Raw genomic sequence first — 14,803 nt, 5'->3', positions numbered from 1 at the left:
CGTGGCGTGTGTAGGCTGCAGGGGGGCAGATGTGGCGAGTGCTTGAAGGAAGACTCCCTGCTCTGGAGGGACCAGATCTGTGGGGGCTCTAGACAGGACCCCAGAAGCCCAGCGTCCTCCTTGATTCTTCTCTTTCCTTCACCTCTCAAACCTGGGTCTGGCCATTCTGCCTCCTGAATAGCTTGGTTCATACATTTCTCGCCATCCCTGTTGCATCCTCCCCATGCCCAGCTTCCTTCAGCTTTCTTTGGCATCACTGCAGCGGCCTCCTAATGAGTCCCCTGCAGCATCTTTGTCCGCTTCCAATCTGCTTTCCACACTGCTTCCAGAGCAATTACTTAAAAATGCAATTATGTCACTCGTCTACCTAAAACCTTCAGAGACTCTCCACTTTTCTTGGGATCAAAATTGTTAACATCAAAAACGGCGTCCTAGACCCCTGCATGGTCTGGCAACCCTCTCCTTCGGCTCTGGTCACACTGTCCTTGCCTTGCTTCGGCCACACTGCCCTTCTTTCAGTTCCGAGAATGAGCCAGCTGTTTTATTTCAGAGCCTTTGCACGTGCTGGTCCCTCTGAATGAATAGTCCTGCTTGTTTATTTCACGGCTCGCCTCCCCACCAGGGCATAGGTTAACCCCTGTTCATCTGCCGCATCCAGGCCTTCCTTAGGACCTTGACTTGGCCACTACTTAGGTTACATGTGATCATGTGACAGGTCATACTTTATGTTTATCACCAGTAATTTCAGAATGAGCACTCAGCATTGCCCCACATAAAACTATTGCAGCTTCTCTTCTCCCCTCCCTGACTGATGACCTTGCCTTGTAAGTCACTGAAAAAAGAGAAACAGTGGAACTCAAGCTGCTTGACTTTTTCTCACCAGTGCTGCCAGCTTATTTGCCTCTATACCTACAAACTCTGACTTTCCTCCTTTTGTGATGGAAGAAATATCCCAGCTCCTGTCCAGACCAACTCGCCCCTTGGGATTTAGTTCCTGTCCTCTCCTGACGTCCTCTCTTTTCTGCATCATTAGTGTTTTTCTTGTCACTGAATCATTTTATTAGCATCAGACATGCGTTAATATCGAGCATTTGGGAAATGTTCGCCCTTCCCCCGCCCCCTGTCACTCTGGCTACTGCCCCATTTCGTTATTCCCCTTAAAGGCAAGATTTCTTGGAAGATTGTCTATATTCGCTGTATCCACTTTGTTTCCTCCCATTCTCTCTCTATCCCATTCAAGTGCTTTCGTACCCTCCACTCCACTTGTAAAGGTCAGTGATAATTTCCAAGCTGTGAAAGCCAGTGGCCAGCGCCAGCCTTGCAGCATCCGCTGGCTGCTCTCTGGCCTTCTGTTCACTACCTTCTGCCCTGTTTCCCTTCCGTCTCCCTGGCCTCTCCGTCTTGGTCTCCTTCGCTGGCTCCTCTTCCTTTGCTACATGTTGAATGTGGGTGTGTCCCAGAGCTGTGTTCTCAGCCCTTTTCTCTATATCTTCGTTCTCCTCTGGCTTTAGAGTGTACCCTGTGACTTCCAAGTTTATACCCACATTGTACAGTCGGCTGTCTGCTTGACATCTCCACCTGGATGTCTAACAGACGCTTCACCATTAATCCGTCCAAAACCCAACTAGCTGTTCTAATCTCTGCTATTCTTTCACACTCCTCTCTGCCTAGTTGGTACAGCTGAATGTTAAGTTTCCACAATCTGCATATCCCTCAGCAAGTCCTGCTGATGCCACCTCCAAAAGGGATCCCTAATTCAAGCGCTTCACAGCTCTACTGCTACCCTCGTAGTCCACGTTGCCCCCATCTCTTGCCTGGACTCCAGCAGCACAGCCTCCTCTACAGCCCATTCTCCACTAGCAGCCAGAGAGAGCACTGTAAAACTTAGATCAGGTCATGGCTCTTCCCTGCTTAAAGCCCTCCAGTGGGCTTCCATCGCCCTTACAGTAAGACCAGTGCTTCTTGACCTGGCCTCTGCCAATTTCTCTGTCCTTATCACCTCCACCTCTTGTTTGCTGAGCTCCAGCCGCACTGACCTCCTGTGTGTTCTTCAAAGCTTCAAGCTTGTCCTCACTTCAGGGCTTTTCCAGTAGCGTGCCCTCTGCGTGGAATGCTCTTTTCCTAGATGTGTATGTGATGGGTGGTGGCTCAGCCAGACAGCAGCTCTGTGGAGAGGCCTCTCCTGCCCACTGTGACTGGAACCCTGCTTCTGCACGTCGTCTCAGGACTCTCCCCCAACCCCTCCAGTTCATAGTACTTATCATTGCCGTACGTTGTCTTATTTAGTCACCAGGATATGTATGGATGTCTGTCTGTCTGTCTTCTCCTTAAGGAAATGTTAAGTTCTGTGATTCTTTTTCACCATCCATTTCCACTGCCTTACATGACAAATGGAAGGTGCTCAATAAATATTTGAATGAATGTGCAGACAATTGAAAACATGACAGCAGAACGTAAGTTTAGAAAACTGGAAAGAGTGGAGTGCTTCTTTGGGGTCAGAAAGGTCTGGATTCTAGTCTTTGCTCTGCCACTTTACTGGAGGATCTTGAATCTTTACGAGCCCATTCCTTCATCTGTAAAATGAGGTTAATATTAGTCCTCATCCCATAGTCTTACTGTGAGGACTAAATGTATTTAGTGTATTTGAAGGATCTGACACAGCGTAAGTGCTTCGTAAACGTCACTTCCTTTCCCTTTACACCTTCTGTATGGCAGAGATGCTCAGGAAGGTATATAAACAACGTTTGGGCCTCTGACGGACCCTTGGACTGAACCATTAGAGAGGTCCTGATTACCACGACAGCTTAATGAATCTGCGGTTCAGATTTCTAGCAAAGTAACACTTGAAGTGTTTTATTTAACAGCACCACCACTTTAGTGTATTATAATGGCCTCTTTCACCACCTTTTACTACCCATTTGTAAAGTCTTTTTCCAGGGTTTTATTGTGTGTTGTTTGGTAGTGAGTAATGGTCCTCCTATGGCTAGCTAAATAGCAATTGTCATTATTTTTAATCTATATTAAGGGAAGGAGAGGAAAGGAAAATTTAGTTCAACACGCTTGAAATACCAGAAATATTTTTAAAGTCTGGGTTTACTAAATTTTAAGGTGGTTTGTGTAGTCTAGATGATTCTGTGTTAGAAGTGAAAAATGTCCCACACATTTTAATTTTGTGTTTTACTTTTTACCCTGCTTCAGTGTGCTGTAGCTGTTTAATTTGAGTTGAGTTGAGTGCCCAGAGCTGGATGATCAGAATCCAGATAGGAGTGAGGTCTTCTTCCCCTGCCCTAGAGGGCTCAGTGGGGAGAATGAGACGAGTTCATGTCACTCGTAGTGGCAGCAGAGACACAGAGGAAGGGAAGGTCAGGGTGAGTTAAGGGAGTCAGAGAGTCCAGTCTCACAAGATTTTTGGAAATAAGGCAGCAGGAGAAACTGCAGAGAGAAGAAAAGCTCTAACCCTGATGAGGGCCTGTTCTGTCTCCTTGTCTCCCATCCTGACCTGCCTCTTCTTTTTCCTGGAAGAGAGCAACAGCGTTCTTGCTGGCCTCTCCCTTCGTCCTTGTCCCCCTCCAGTCCCTTTTAAAAATAATTTTCTGTCTCAATTTCCTAACTTCCTCTTCTTTTTTTATGACTCTCTTTTTCTCCTTTATTTTTTAGGTGATTGAAATATACTTATTTTAAAATCTTTTTCAGATTGCTTCATTACTTTTATTTTCTTGAGTGTGGACTCTGATTTGCTGGGTCATTGTCTGTCTTTCAGAAAGGTGGATGTGTGTGCAAGTCTGGTCTGCCTGTGTTCACAGCCCTGCGCAGCCCTACCCCTCCTCCCCGCGTGGTGCGTTGAGGTCGCCTCAACTTGGCTCTTTAGGTCTTAGTTCGGGGCTCATGAAATTTGTGTGATTGCTCTTCCCTTGGAAGTTAAATGTCTGGCCACCTGCTTTCTGCAGATGCCCCCCTTCCCATGGTTGTGGGTCGGTCTCCTCCTCTGTTTCTGACCTTTGGATAAATTTATCTTGACTTTGAGTCCTGTAGTGCACCTTCAAACATTTTTTAATGTATGTTCTGCTGTCCTTGACATGTGTTTAGAGCAGCGTGGGAGGCGCTCCCATGTGTACTCACCCCACACTCTTGACAGACAGGCCCCTGTTCCTTCTTTACACACCAGCCTGAGTCACCTGTCTAAGCATGTATGTGGCTGTGCCACTTGGGTGCACAGAGCCTCACAGTTGGCTCTCCTTTCCTTAACATGGCTGAGTTATCCCCTGCCAAACATTCCAGCCTCACCTCCTTATTCTCCAGGGTGTCTTCACTCTGTTCGTATTGTTTTCCATGCCTAGAATGTTCTGTTTCCCTTTCTCCCGGCTAGACTCTCATTGACTCTAGAATCCTTTTCTGGCATTCTTCCTGCCACCCCCAGTCCGGGCACCCTGGGGTTGGTGCCCTGTAACCCTCCCAAACTTCTGCTATGCCTGCGTTTCACTTTGTACCCTGGGCAGAAGCGATCTGTTTTCGTATCTGTCTCCAGCACCACCAGTCTAAGTCCTTGCAGGCAGTTTTGCATCTCCATGCCCGTTACAGTGCCTGGCACAAGAAACACACACACAGGGGATTTCTTCTTGAACTACTTCATAGTCTTTTACATGCTGGCTTAGTTTGAGTTCCTGAGAAAGCAGAGCCTGAGATAAGGACTTGGGCCCAAGTGGTTTATTTGGGATGTGACTTCAAGGAGCAAGAAGGAGGAATCAGGAAGAGTAAGATAGGAATAGAGTCAAAGCCACTAAGGGTACCTTATTGCTCTGGGTCCTGCGGAGGACTGCTGAGGCTCAGTCCTGCTGGGCGCCCTCCGAGGGAGGGATGGTATAGTCTGTGCCTTAGTGTTGTCCCTCCAGAGGATGAGAGACTGTGGCATTTACCCAACAGCTCTCTTCCCCCACTGCTTGACATAATAACTGGTCCCTGTGATATCAACTGGTCTACACTTGCCCACTGCCCTGCTGGCTGGCTCAGAGAGCTCTGGAAAAAGCCCCAGGGCAGAGAGATGCAGGGAGTACTTGAGTTGAGACTGTCTGTCTACAGGAGCTGTCCACACAGCTGTAGCTGGAATCTGAGGGAGGCCAAGGGCATGTGGCAAGGGCATGAAAAGCATCTGCTACCCATACACTCTCTCCTTTACTCCTTGTAGCTGTCCGGTGGAAAAAGAATTGCAGAGTTAGGATTTGAAGCCATTTTGGTCTGACTTCAAAGCCCCTGCTCTTTGTGTTAAGAGCAGTTTCGAGCATCCCTGCATTCAGCACCTGTTTCCTGAGCACCGATTGTGCACCATGATGGACCGGCTCAATGATGCATCCACTGAATTGGCCAGATTCATCCAAAGCCACACTTGCCCCCCAGCTGTAGGAATGGGGCCAGTGGCGGGTGGACCTTGCAATTGTCATGAATACTTTATGACCCTGTTTGCTCCCTTCTAGGCCCGACCTCTATCCATATAGCCATGTGGCTCCCTCACTTACTGTGTATTTGTGTCAAGCCAATTCTTCTCTTCTTATCCATGAGATAGGCACGGTAGGAGCTACTTTGTGTGGTTGTCGTGAAGTGACATGGGATAAAATAAAATACTTGATGTGGCTCCTGGCACGTGGCAGGTCCTTGCTATGTTTCGTTTAAGCAGAATCTAGACCAGTTGGTGGGGAAAACTTGCGAAACTGGGTAAGGGACAAGGCCATAGCAGAAAGCTGAGTTCTCCCGCTTCCTTCCCTTTCGGAAAAACAGGCCAGACCTTCAGAAAATGCTACGTGAACTCCTTCTGGAACGCGTAAGCCTGACAGCGCAGGAAGTTTCTGGAGAACACCTTGATGGTAAAACTGAGAAGACACTTAAGCAAATGGCTGTTCAGCTAAGAGGTGAACTCAAACATTTCATCCAAGCCAACTCATTTTCCCAGCCACATGATGAACTGAAGTCGCCTTGGGGAGCCCAGCTGGGAAAGGCGGGTGTAGCGCCCAAGGTGGAGCTCAGAGATGCCTCAATGCAGACCGCGGCCATGGAGGGCGACGTGCTCAGATTCAAACACGAAGGCAAGAGAGAGGCTTGGGAAGAGAAGCCCACAGATGCCTTATTCAGTGCTGAGCATCAGCCAGAGCACTTGTGCAGGATGCCAGGGCGGCAGGCCACTCGCCTTTCCTTCCCCAGTGGGACCCACAAAGTAAGTTTTTCCATATATTTTTTATTTACTTATTTTATACAAATAGAAAACTTAAAAAATCACCTCTGATCCCACTCCTTTTTTTGATTTTCTGCCTAGAGGTGTGTGTCTGTCCTAACCTTCCCCAAAGTATTACTAACATTCCCCCCGCCCCGATCCCAGCTCTGTCGTATTGATCTATATGAAAAACATGTATGTGTTTTCCTTATAAAAATGGAGTCGTGTTTTACCTCTGTCTCTGGCTTTCTCTTTCATGTTGTGTGTCAGGAACATCTTTCCTTGTAATGGCTGTGTAAGATTCCACTGTAGGGAATGTGCCAAAATTTATATACTTTTCACCTATTGATGGACATTTACTTTTGCAAGTTGTAGTAAAATTGTAGTAAGCTGACTTTAGGGGGAGGGTGAGAACCTAGATTCTATTCTGTGTGGACTTTGTGTCTGAGACTACCATTCTGTGGGCTTTGTCCACCCTCTCTTACTTAAGCCTTACACACCCGTTAGAGGGCAGGAAGCTGGATCCCGAGTGCCTGTGGTTAGCCAGCAGTTAAGGGGCTGCGCTGGGACCCTCGCTGTGCCTGACTGCACAGCCGTGCCCTTTCCCTGGCTCAAGTTCCCCTCCAGCCCGAGCTAGCCCCAAGTGGTGGGTCCAGTTTTGGTAACTGGATGTCTGCATTTTGCCTCAGTCAAGATACTGTCTTTAAGCTTCTCCTCAGATACCATCAAATATGCCAGATGATTAAAAGCCAGACTCTCTTGGCAATATCTGATTGGATCCTTGACTAAAATCCTCCTAGGAGGAGGGGTTGGCATTGAGGATCCCCATAGCAGGGAGATGTGAGCGTTCTGGTAGAGAAGGAAATAGGTCATGTTTCAAAGAGATCTCCAGTGATGGCTATTGGTGTTCTTGTTTCTCATGGGTGTTTTGTATCTGAGAAATCAACTGTATACATTGCTTCATAGCACCAGAATGGAGAATTAAGTTTATTTTCTGACCACTAAATTACTGCTTTTGTGCATACCAAAGAGAGTTAGATATATCATTAGCAAAATTGCTTTTGATTGTTTTAAATTCCGCACCAAAACTGTAATTTCTAGAAAAGGGTTTTCTAAAGATACCAGTAGAGACCAAAAAAAAAAAAAGACATTGCTATTATATTAACAGTACTCAAGATGCAAATGTCTGCAATTTGGCTAGAATAGGAATGCTCTCATCAGCCCCAGCTCCTTTAATTTGTACCTGTATATCAGGAAAACTAGATGGTTTTCCCTCCTATTTGTGTGGGAGGTATCATCGTATGTTCAGGAAAATTGTATAATCGAATGAACTTAATTCCCCCAAATATACTGAGAATTTTTTTTTTAGTTTGGAATTATCCTTCTTGCTTGTGTCTTCAAAAGGAAGGCAACTGTGGTTATTTTTTAACATCTGCTATATTTGCCAGGATTCGCTAGATATTCTATACATATATATCAATTTAAACATCTCAACAAGCATGTGAATTGAGTCGGTATTACCTACATTTTACATATGAAGAAGTATAGGCTCTGAAAGGCTCAGAAAATTGTCCAGAGTGACTCAGCTGTTAGGAGGAGTCGTAGAAATAGGAGCTGAAGTCTGGTTTTAGCGGCAGACAGGAATATTATAAACCTGCCTTTCTCAGGAAGGGAAGAGCCCTGTATCACCATGGTGGCCTCCAGTCTATGCAAAGTAGAAGACAATTTAATGCTTTTCTTTGCAGTCTTTGGTTAGTCAAGGAATCAGTAGTTCTAGGGTAAACCAGAACTCTGGTATCCTGTTAAAAAGAACATCATTGCAGCCCAAGGGAGAGACCAGGAGACCAGATATACTTCCAGTTTAGTTATAGAGGCAAGAGGATGGACTTTACAGATACACCTGTGATTGCATCGGGCCTGGTTTGAGTCCTTGGGTAGGTGCCCTGACCTTTCTCAGTGGCTCGAATGAGATCAGGGTGACCTAGAGCATGAGGCTGGCCTGATGGCTAAGCGAGGTGATGTGTGGCAAGTGCCTCGTGCTTTGTACGTGGTAGGAGCGCATGTATGTTGCATTCCTGTCTGCCTTCCATTCCCAGGGGAGAAGTTCCATCATGACATCTTTAATAAGGTGGGAGGTGGGACTCTGTTCAGTGTCCATAAGGTAGCATTTTGGGTGGTGTTATTTTAGAACCGGCATTAGGTTGACTGACGGCAGTCTTCCAGCCTGAAATTGCCTTTGGCATTTGTGCTCTTGCACATATCTTTTCTGCTGCCATATGACACACAGATTTGGATCCAAGAATAAAGATTGGTGGAGACTGAGGCCCAAGCAAATGACTGTTATTTTCCAGTCCTCTTGAGGAGGCAGCCATCTCCTCCCAGCTGGTCCCCTTTACCACCTCAGACTCTTCTTGTCCTTGAACCTGTTTGCTCCTCGTCCCTGGAGTGTCAGGGCAGAAAGTGTCTCACTTTTCTTAACTGAGCAGTAGATTCTGAAGAGCTGCTTTGAGGTCCAGCTCTCTAACCTTCTTGTTGTCTGACTTTGGACTGCTTGTTTGACATCTCAGTTCTTTGTCTGGAAAATAGGCGTGAAAACTTCTATTACCCTGTGAGCTCTGGGAATGCAGTTTACCTGAGGATTATGGGAGAATGTGCTTGAAAGCATTTTATATCCTAGAATGTGCAAGAAACGGTCTTTCCTCTTTCCTTCTTGAGTGACTTGCTGATTTCCTCATTCCCAGGGGCCCAAATATTTCTTGTTTTCTTCTCGGGTTCCTTCTCCTCCACTTTAAAAGAATAAAAAAAACAAAAACAAAACAGGCTTTATTGAGATATAATTCACGTATCATACAATTCATCCATTTAAAGTGTACAATGCAGTAGTTTTTCAAAGTGTATTCATAGAGTTGTGTAACCATTGCCATAATCAATTTTAGAACACGTTCATTGTCTCAAAAGAAACCCTGAACCCATTAGCAGTCGCTTCTCATTTCCCCCCCACCTGCCCACCCCTAGTCATAGGCAACTGTCAATCTACTTTCCATCTTCATATGTTTGCCTACTCTGTAGACTGGGAGATAAACATAGATGCCATTAGAGGAACCAGGAGTCTGGACAGCCGAGTTGAATCCTGTTTTATAAGGTTGGCGTAATAATGTTGACTGTGCAACCAAAGAAAGTGTATTCACTGTTGTGTACGGGTGTGTTTTCAGGATGCTCAGAAGTCTCGCCTGCCCGTCCTGCTCAGACCATCCCGGTCACTAGGAAGTTTATATAGGCTCCCTGCCACCCAGGCGGGGGTAGCCCAGCTGCAAGGCCAGATCTTGGAGCTGCAGGGGGAGCTGAAGGAGTTTAAAATTCGCAATAAGCAACTTCACAAAAAGTTAATTCTGGCTGAAGTGATGATGGAGGGGAGGCCAACGCCAGACAAAACGCCAGTGAAAGGTAAGCACCAAGAAAAATGTATTCTCCGCGCGCTAGATGAACGACCCGATAGAACTGCTGGAAATGTCAACCTTGTTGTTTAGAATTGCAATAAGTTTGAGCATAAATTTTGTGAATTGCAGTGATTAATCTTGACTCTTGACAAATACACAATCGAGGGAACACAATAAGGAAAATGAATCTATTGTTTTCATTTTATTCCGCAGTCTGGATAAAGGGGACTTGCACTGCTCACAGATCTTGCGAGGTCACTGCTCCCTTCACTTGGGATTGTCTGTGGGTACTCCAGTTGTGGGATGACTTGAATCTAGGGTTTTTTTCTGGCTTCGTCAGTGGAAGCCTCAGGCATGTGGCATCGGGTAAGTGAGAGTCCTCTTTGCAGGGGTCTCTGGAATGTCCAGGCTACATTATTTTGGGTTCCTCAAGGTTAATTCCAAACCCTACTGATCTCATGTCGTCCTCTAGAAGTGACCTGCCTCTCTACCTACTTTGTTTTTTTGTGAGGAAGATTCACCCTGAGCTAACTTCTGTGCCAGTCTTCCTTTATTTTATATGTGGGACGCCACCATAGCATGGCTTGATGAGTAGTGTGTAGGTCTGTGCCTGGGATCTGAAGCCACGAACCCTGGGCCATTGAAGTGGAGAATGTGAACTTAACTACTATGCCACTGGGCGGGCCCCTCCTACCTACTTTGAATTCACTGTCTCTGCTCTCCTGGGAGCTCCCAAAATAGATAGCCCCTGGGTCAAAATGTGTCCAGATTAGACTCCTAAACTTGGAGGGAGCACCTCAGGGGGTGCCCTCTAGTCTGGGACAGTGGTGCTTAGAGATTTTGGACCACTGCCCCTTTGAAAATCTGAAGAAAGCTGGGGGCCCTCTCACAGAACGATGCAGGTACGCACATCTGTGGTGTTGTACATCATGTTGAGGGTTCGTGAATCCACAAAAGTATGTCTGTAGACCCCTGATTTTGAACTTCTGCAAACGATAGCAACACACAATAACAAGAAGAGCAACAGTAATTTTTTTATTTATCTATTCAAAAAGTATTTATTAAATTCTCCTGTGTGCCAAGCACTTATATGTGAGAAATAAGTGCTGTGGAGAAAAATAAGCATGGTGGAGGGCTCGGTGATATGGAATGGGGGTAGCGTTTGCTAACGTACGTGGAGTCTCTTAGCGCCTCCCTGGTGAGGCGACATCTGAACAGAAACTGGAAGGAGATGAGTGGCCCAGTCATCGCAGGAAGTGCGTTCCTGGCAGAGGCCCTGATGTTGCTTTGAACATGTAGGAGGGAGGCCAATTCCGTGGCTGGAGTGGAGCGAGAAAGAGGTCAGGGAGGTCACACTTCAGGTGACCCTCATGGGTCATTCCAGGGCTTTGTCGTTTATTCTAGGTCAGACTGGAAACTGTTGGAGGGTTTTGAGCAGCAGAGTGATGTGATCGACTTCAGCTTTAAAGCAGAGACTGGCAAACCGTGGCCTGTGGGCCAGGCTCGCTGCCTGCTCATGCAAGGGTTTATTGGAAGACAGCCACAGTCATTCATTTGCATATTGCCTCTCACTGCTTTTGCCCTTGATGGCGCAGTTGAGTAGTTGTGATAGAGATCCCATGGCCGGCAAAATATTTATCATTTGGCTTTTTAAGAAAAGTAGGCCAACCTCTGCTTTAAAGGATCTCTTTTAATGTGAACCACTGGAAGGATGGAGTTGTCATCCACGGAGGTGGGAGACTGCTGGAGAGGCAGGCGTAGGTGGAGCTTTAGGTGTCTGGTTTTGGACTTACTGGAGATGCCTGTTGTCTGTCCCAGTGGAGATGTCGACTAGGCGGTTGGAGATCGATGAGTCTGGAGTCCAGGGGAGAGGTCTGGGCTAGAGTTATAAATTTAGGTAGTATCAACATATCCCGGTATTTGAAGCTATGAGAGTTGGAGACGTAGGGAGTAGGTCCAGGAACCGAGACTGGGGCTGTGGTAAGTAGAGGTTGGACCGAGAAGGAGCAGCCAGTAAGGCAGGAGGGGAGCCAAGAAAGGATGACATCCAAAAGCTCGTAAAGGACAGATTAGCCGTGTCAAGTGTTGCTAATAAGGCTAGTAAAACAAGGACTGAGGATTGGTCTTGGGATTTAGCAATGCGAGAGTCATTGGTGACCTTGAAGGAACCCGTTTCTGTGGAGTGAGTGGGGCCTGATGGCCTGGGTTCCAGAGAGAGAACAGGGGAGAGGTATGGGAGACGGCAATTATAGGCAGTGCTGAGGAATTTTATCACAAAGAGGGGTGGAGAAGCAGGGCAGTTAGGAGCCACTTTGTCAGCAAATCTCAAGAGCTTCGATGAATCGGGACCATGAGTGACTGCAGTGAGGTGGCGGAGTTCGTGGTATAGTCTGACAGTATGAGCCGCAAAGCTGGAGTTTTTAGGGACGAGAGAGGACGATCCGGAAGTGTCGGTAAAGAGCAAAGGCATGTACACATTTCCAGGTTCATGATACAGAGGATGTGGGAAAGTACCGTCTGCCACTGGAGAGGCTGCAGGAGAAGTGTCGGGGGACAGCCAGGGGGGTTCCCTTAGAACAAGGGCATGGGATGAAGGTTCGGGGAGGAGATTGAGGTTATTTGGGGTTTTGCTAATAAAGGGGTTGCATACTGGGGTGGGAAGACTGCATCCGATTCGGGGATTTTCGGAGTGGTTCAGGGATGGGAGGTGACTGGGAGCTTGGACTTCCTGAGGTACTAATGAAACAAGCACCATTCATCCAGCCCCGCCGTCCGCTTTAAATACCTGATCTGATTGAATCCACTTCACAGTTCTTTGAGGCAGGAACAGTAATTATTCCCATTTTATCATGGAGGCAGCACTTTCGGAGATTAAGTAACTTGGCTACGGCCACACCATTACTAACTTCCTGTGCTAGATTTGAACTAGCCTGTCTGATTTCAAAGTCTGCACCCTTTACCGCTTCATAAAGCCTGGTATATGATACTTTGCATATGGTTTTTATGATCTGTAGCTAGAGGTGTCTTCCATTTAATTTTAGGCTCTCTCTTGAGTTTGCCATAGTTGAGGTTTCAAGATAAGTCTGCCTTTGGCAAGACTGCTCTTCCCTCCCTCCCTCCTTTCCCACCTTCTGATCCATCCATCTCCCCATCCAGGCATCTATTCCCCGAGCACCTGCTCTGTTCCCAGCTCATGCACTGGGTGTAGGGGAGAGAGAGAGAGAGAGGAATGAGACACAGTCTCTGCCTTCTGAGGACTCCCTGTCTAGTGGGGCCGGGGCAGATAATTAAACAAATCAGTGTGGGGTGGGACCTGGGTGCTTCAGAGAGGAAGGATTTTATGGCAAAGGTGACTCAGCCCAACAGAGGCCCTGGCACTTGACCCAGGGCTTGCCATTTGCACTTAACGGTGTTGTCATTTCTTGCTGAGACCCTGGGGTGCCTCAGCCAGGTGCTGCTTCCCAGTGACCCAGAAGACCCCGGGGCCTCTCTCTTCTTGGGAAAAGTGGGCTTGAGTCTATAGAATTCATTTTCTCACTCCTAGTTTTTTGAGAGCCTGGGCTTAAACCATTTCAGACAAGCTGCAGTATATTTATGCTTTTTATGTCCTGTTATGGCAGCTCGATAGATTAATTTTATCTTATAAATTGCATTTTGCCTCCCCAGTGTTTTTATTTTCCCTCTTGTATCTTTGTGTTCTCCTCAGTTGCTTGGCTAAGTTTCAAGACACTGGTTCTGTTTATTTTTCTTTCTCTTTGTGGATGCCTATAGCCCAGCCCCTTGTGGAAGCAGCCTACCAGGACAGCCTGGGAGAGCAAAAAGGGACTGAAACCCTGCCCTGTGTTTGGAGGGACAAGGAAAGGGACAATGGTCAGCACACCAGCCACAAGACTGGTCAGAATTCAACCTGTATATATATTGAACAGCTGTTGTGTGCCAGGCACCATTTGGAGTGTTTTAGATAAAAATTGTTACAAAGTCCTGCAATCGCCATCTTAGGGCATTATCATTATTCTCATCTTACACATGAGGAAGCTGAGGTTTTTAAAAAGAATTGATCCAGAGTCACCCCGCTGGTAAGCAGGTAGACGCATGAAGGTATGGTAGGATGTCTGTCTGAGCTGACCAGTACGTTTGTCAGACTCTTTTCTACCAGGCAGCGGGCTGGGGTCCGGTGGTTTAGCCTAAAAGGATGCAATGCCTACTCCCAGGGATCTCCCACTCGGCCCAGCAGGCACCCAGTGTTCTGTGTGCTGCTGGCCGTTGTTAGGTGTGTACAGGTGGGTCAGAGGCGAGCCTGAGCTGACACCTGATTTGTGGGGTTTGTCAGGTAGGTCAGAGATGTGAGCGAGGCCCCAGGCAAGTTGTATGTTTTTCTTCTTAAAATTATGAAGTAGTATAAGCATACGGATAAGCACAAAGGACAGCCTAACAATATTCATGTTCCCATTCACCCAGAATGAACAAATGCTTACATTTTGTTTTTTTAACCTTAGATCTTTTTTCCCCTTCATTAAAAAACAAAAAATCACCATTACTCTGGATTTAATTCACTATGTAAGAAATAATTGTCTTCAGGAATCCTGAGTTTGTCCTGGGGTGGCCAGGAGAATACCAGTCTGCGGAAATACTGGGTTTTGGGCCCTGTTTCCCGGTGGTACATGCTTTCCCAAGGCCTCCAGTCAGTGCATTGAATCCATGGTCACATGCTTCTGAGTGTTCTGGGCTATGAGGAGAAAGCCACTCTCCTAGGTAATGAAGTACCCCTTAGCTGAATTGTAGAAAGTTCCAGAATTTCCTGTCATGCAAAAAATTGGGCCTGGGGACATCTTTTGATTTCTTGTTCGTAGTTAGGTGATTACTGAAGGCTTCTGGACTGATGGGCAGTTTCCCTTTCCCTCTCAGATCCCCATCATTAGTGAACTTCTTTTCCTTTTTCTTAACGTGCCTCTGGAACTTTGCACATGCTGTTGCCTCTGCCTGAATTTCCTCCCTTTAATTATTACCTAGCTGATGCCTCATCCTTTAGGTCTCTGCTTAAATGTCACTGTCCAGGGAAGGCCTTCCTGAGTCCCCCAGTTATTTAAACAGTCCCATTAGCCCCCCATGTTTTGGTCTTGTATTGACTTGCTCTGTGACTCCCCTCTGTAAGGCTGGGGACAGGGTG

The 14,803-nt window shown here is 46.8% G+C and overlaps 1 protein-coding gene across 11 annotated transcripts in view; it reads left to right on the top strand.

Annotated features, from left to right (window-relative positions):
- The window catches only part of CDK5RAP2 (CDK5 regulatory subunit associated protein 2), a 172,378-nt gene that overhangs the window by 108,180 nt on the left and 49,395 nt on the right, over positions 1 to 14,803 (top strand). For all 11 annotated transcript variants that reach the window (XM_070251095.1, XM_023628766.2, XM_070251093.1 and 8 more), the window contains 2 exons: positions 5,770 to 6,202; positions 9,412 to 9,643. In XM_070251095.1, coding sequence (XP_070107196.1) covers positions 5,770 to 6,202; positions 9,412 to 9,643 — 665 coding nt within the window. The remainder of the gene's footprint in view (positions 1 to 5,769; positions 6,203 to 9,411; positions 9,644 to 14,803) is intronic.

This window comes from Equus caballus, chromosome 25 (genome assembly GCF_041296265.1).
Source record: "Equus caballus isolate H_3958 breed thoroughbred chromosome 25, TB-T2T, whole genome shotgun sequence".
Classification (NCBI taxonomy): domain Eukaryota; kingdom Metazoa; phylum Chordata; class Mammalia; order Perissodactyla; family Equidae; genus Equus; species Equus caballus.
Note: the sequence above shows the minus strand (reverse complement) of the source record. Positions and strands in the feature narration are given on the sequence as shown.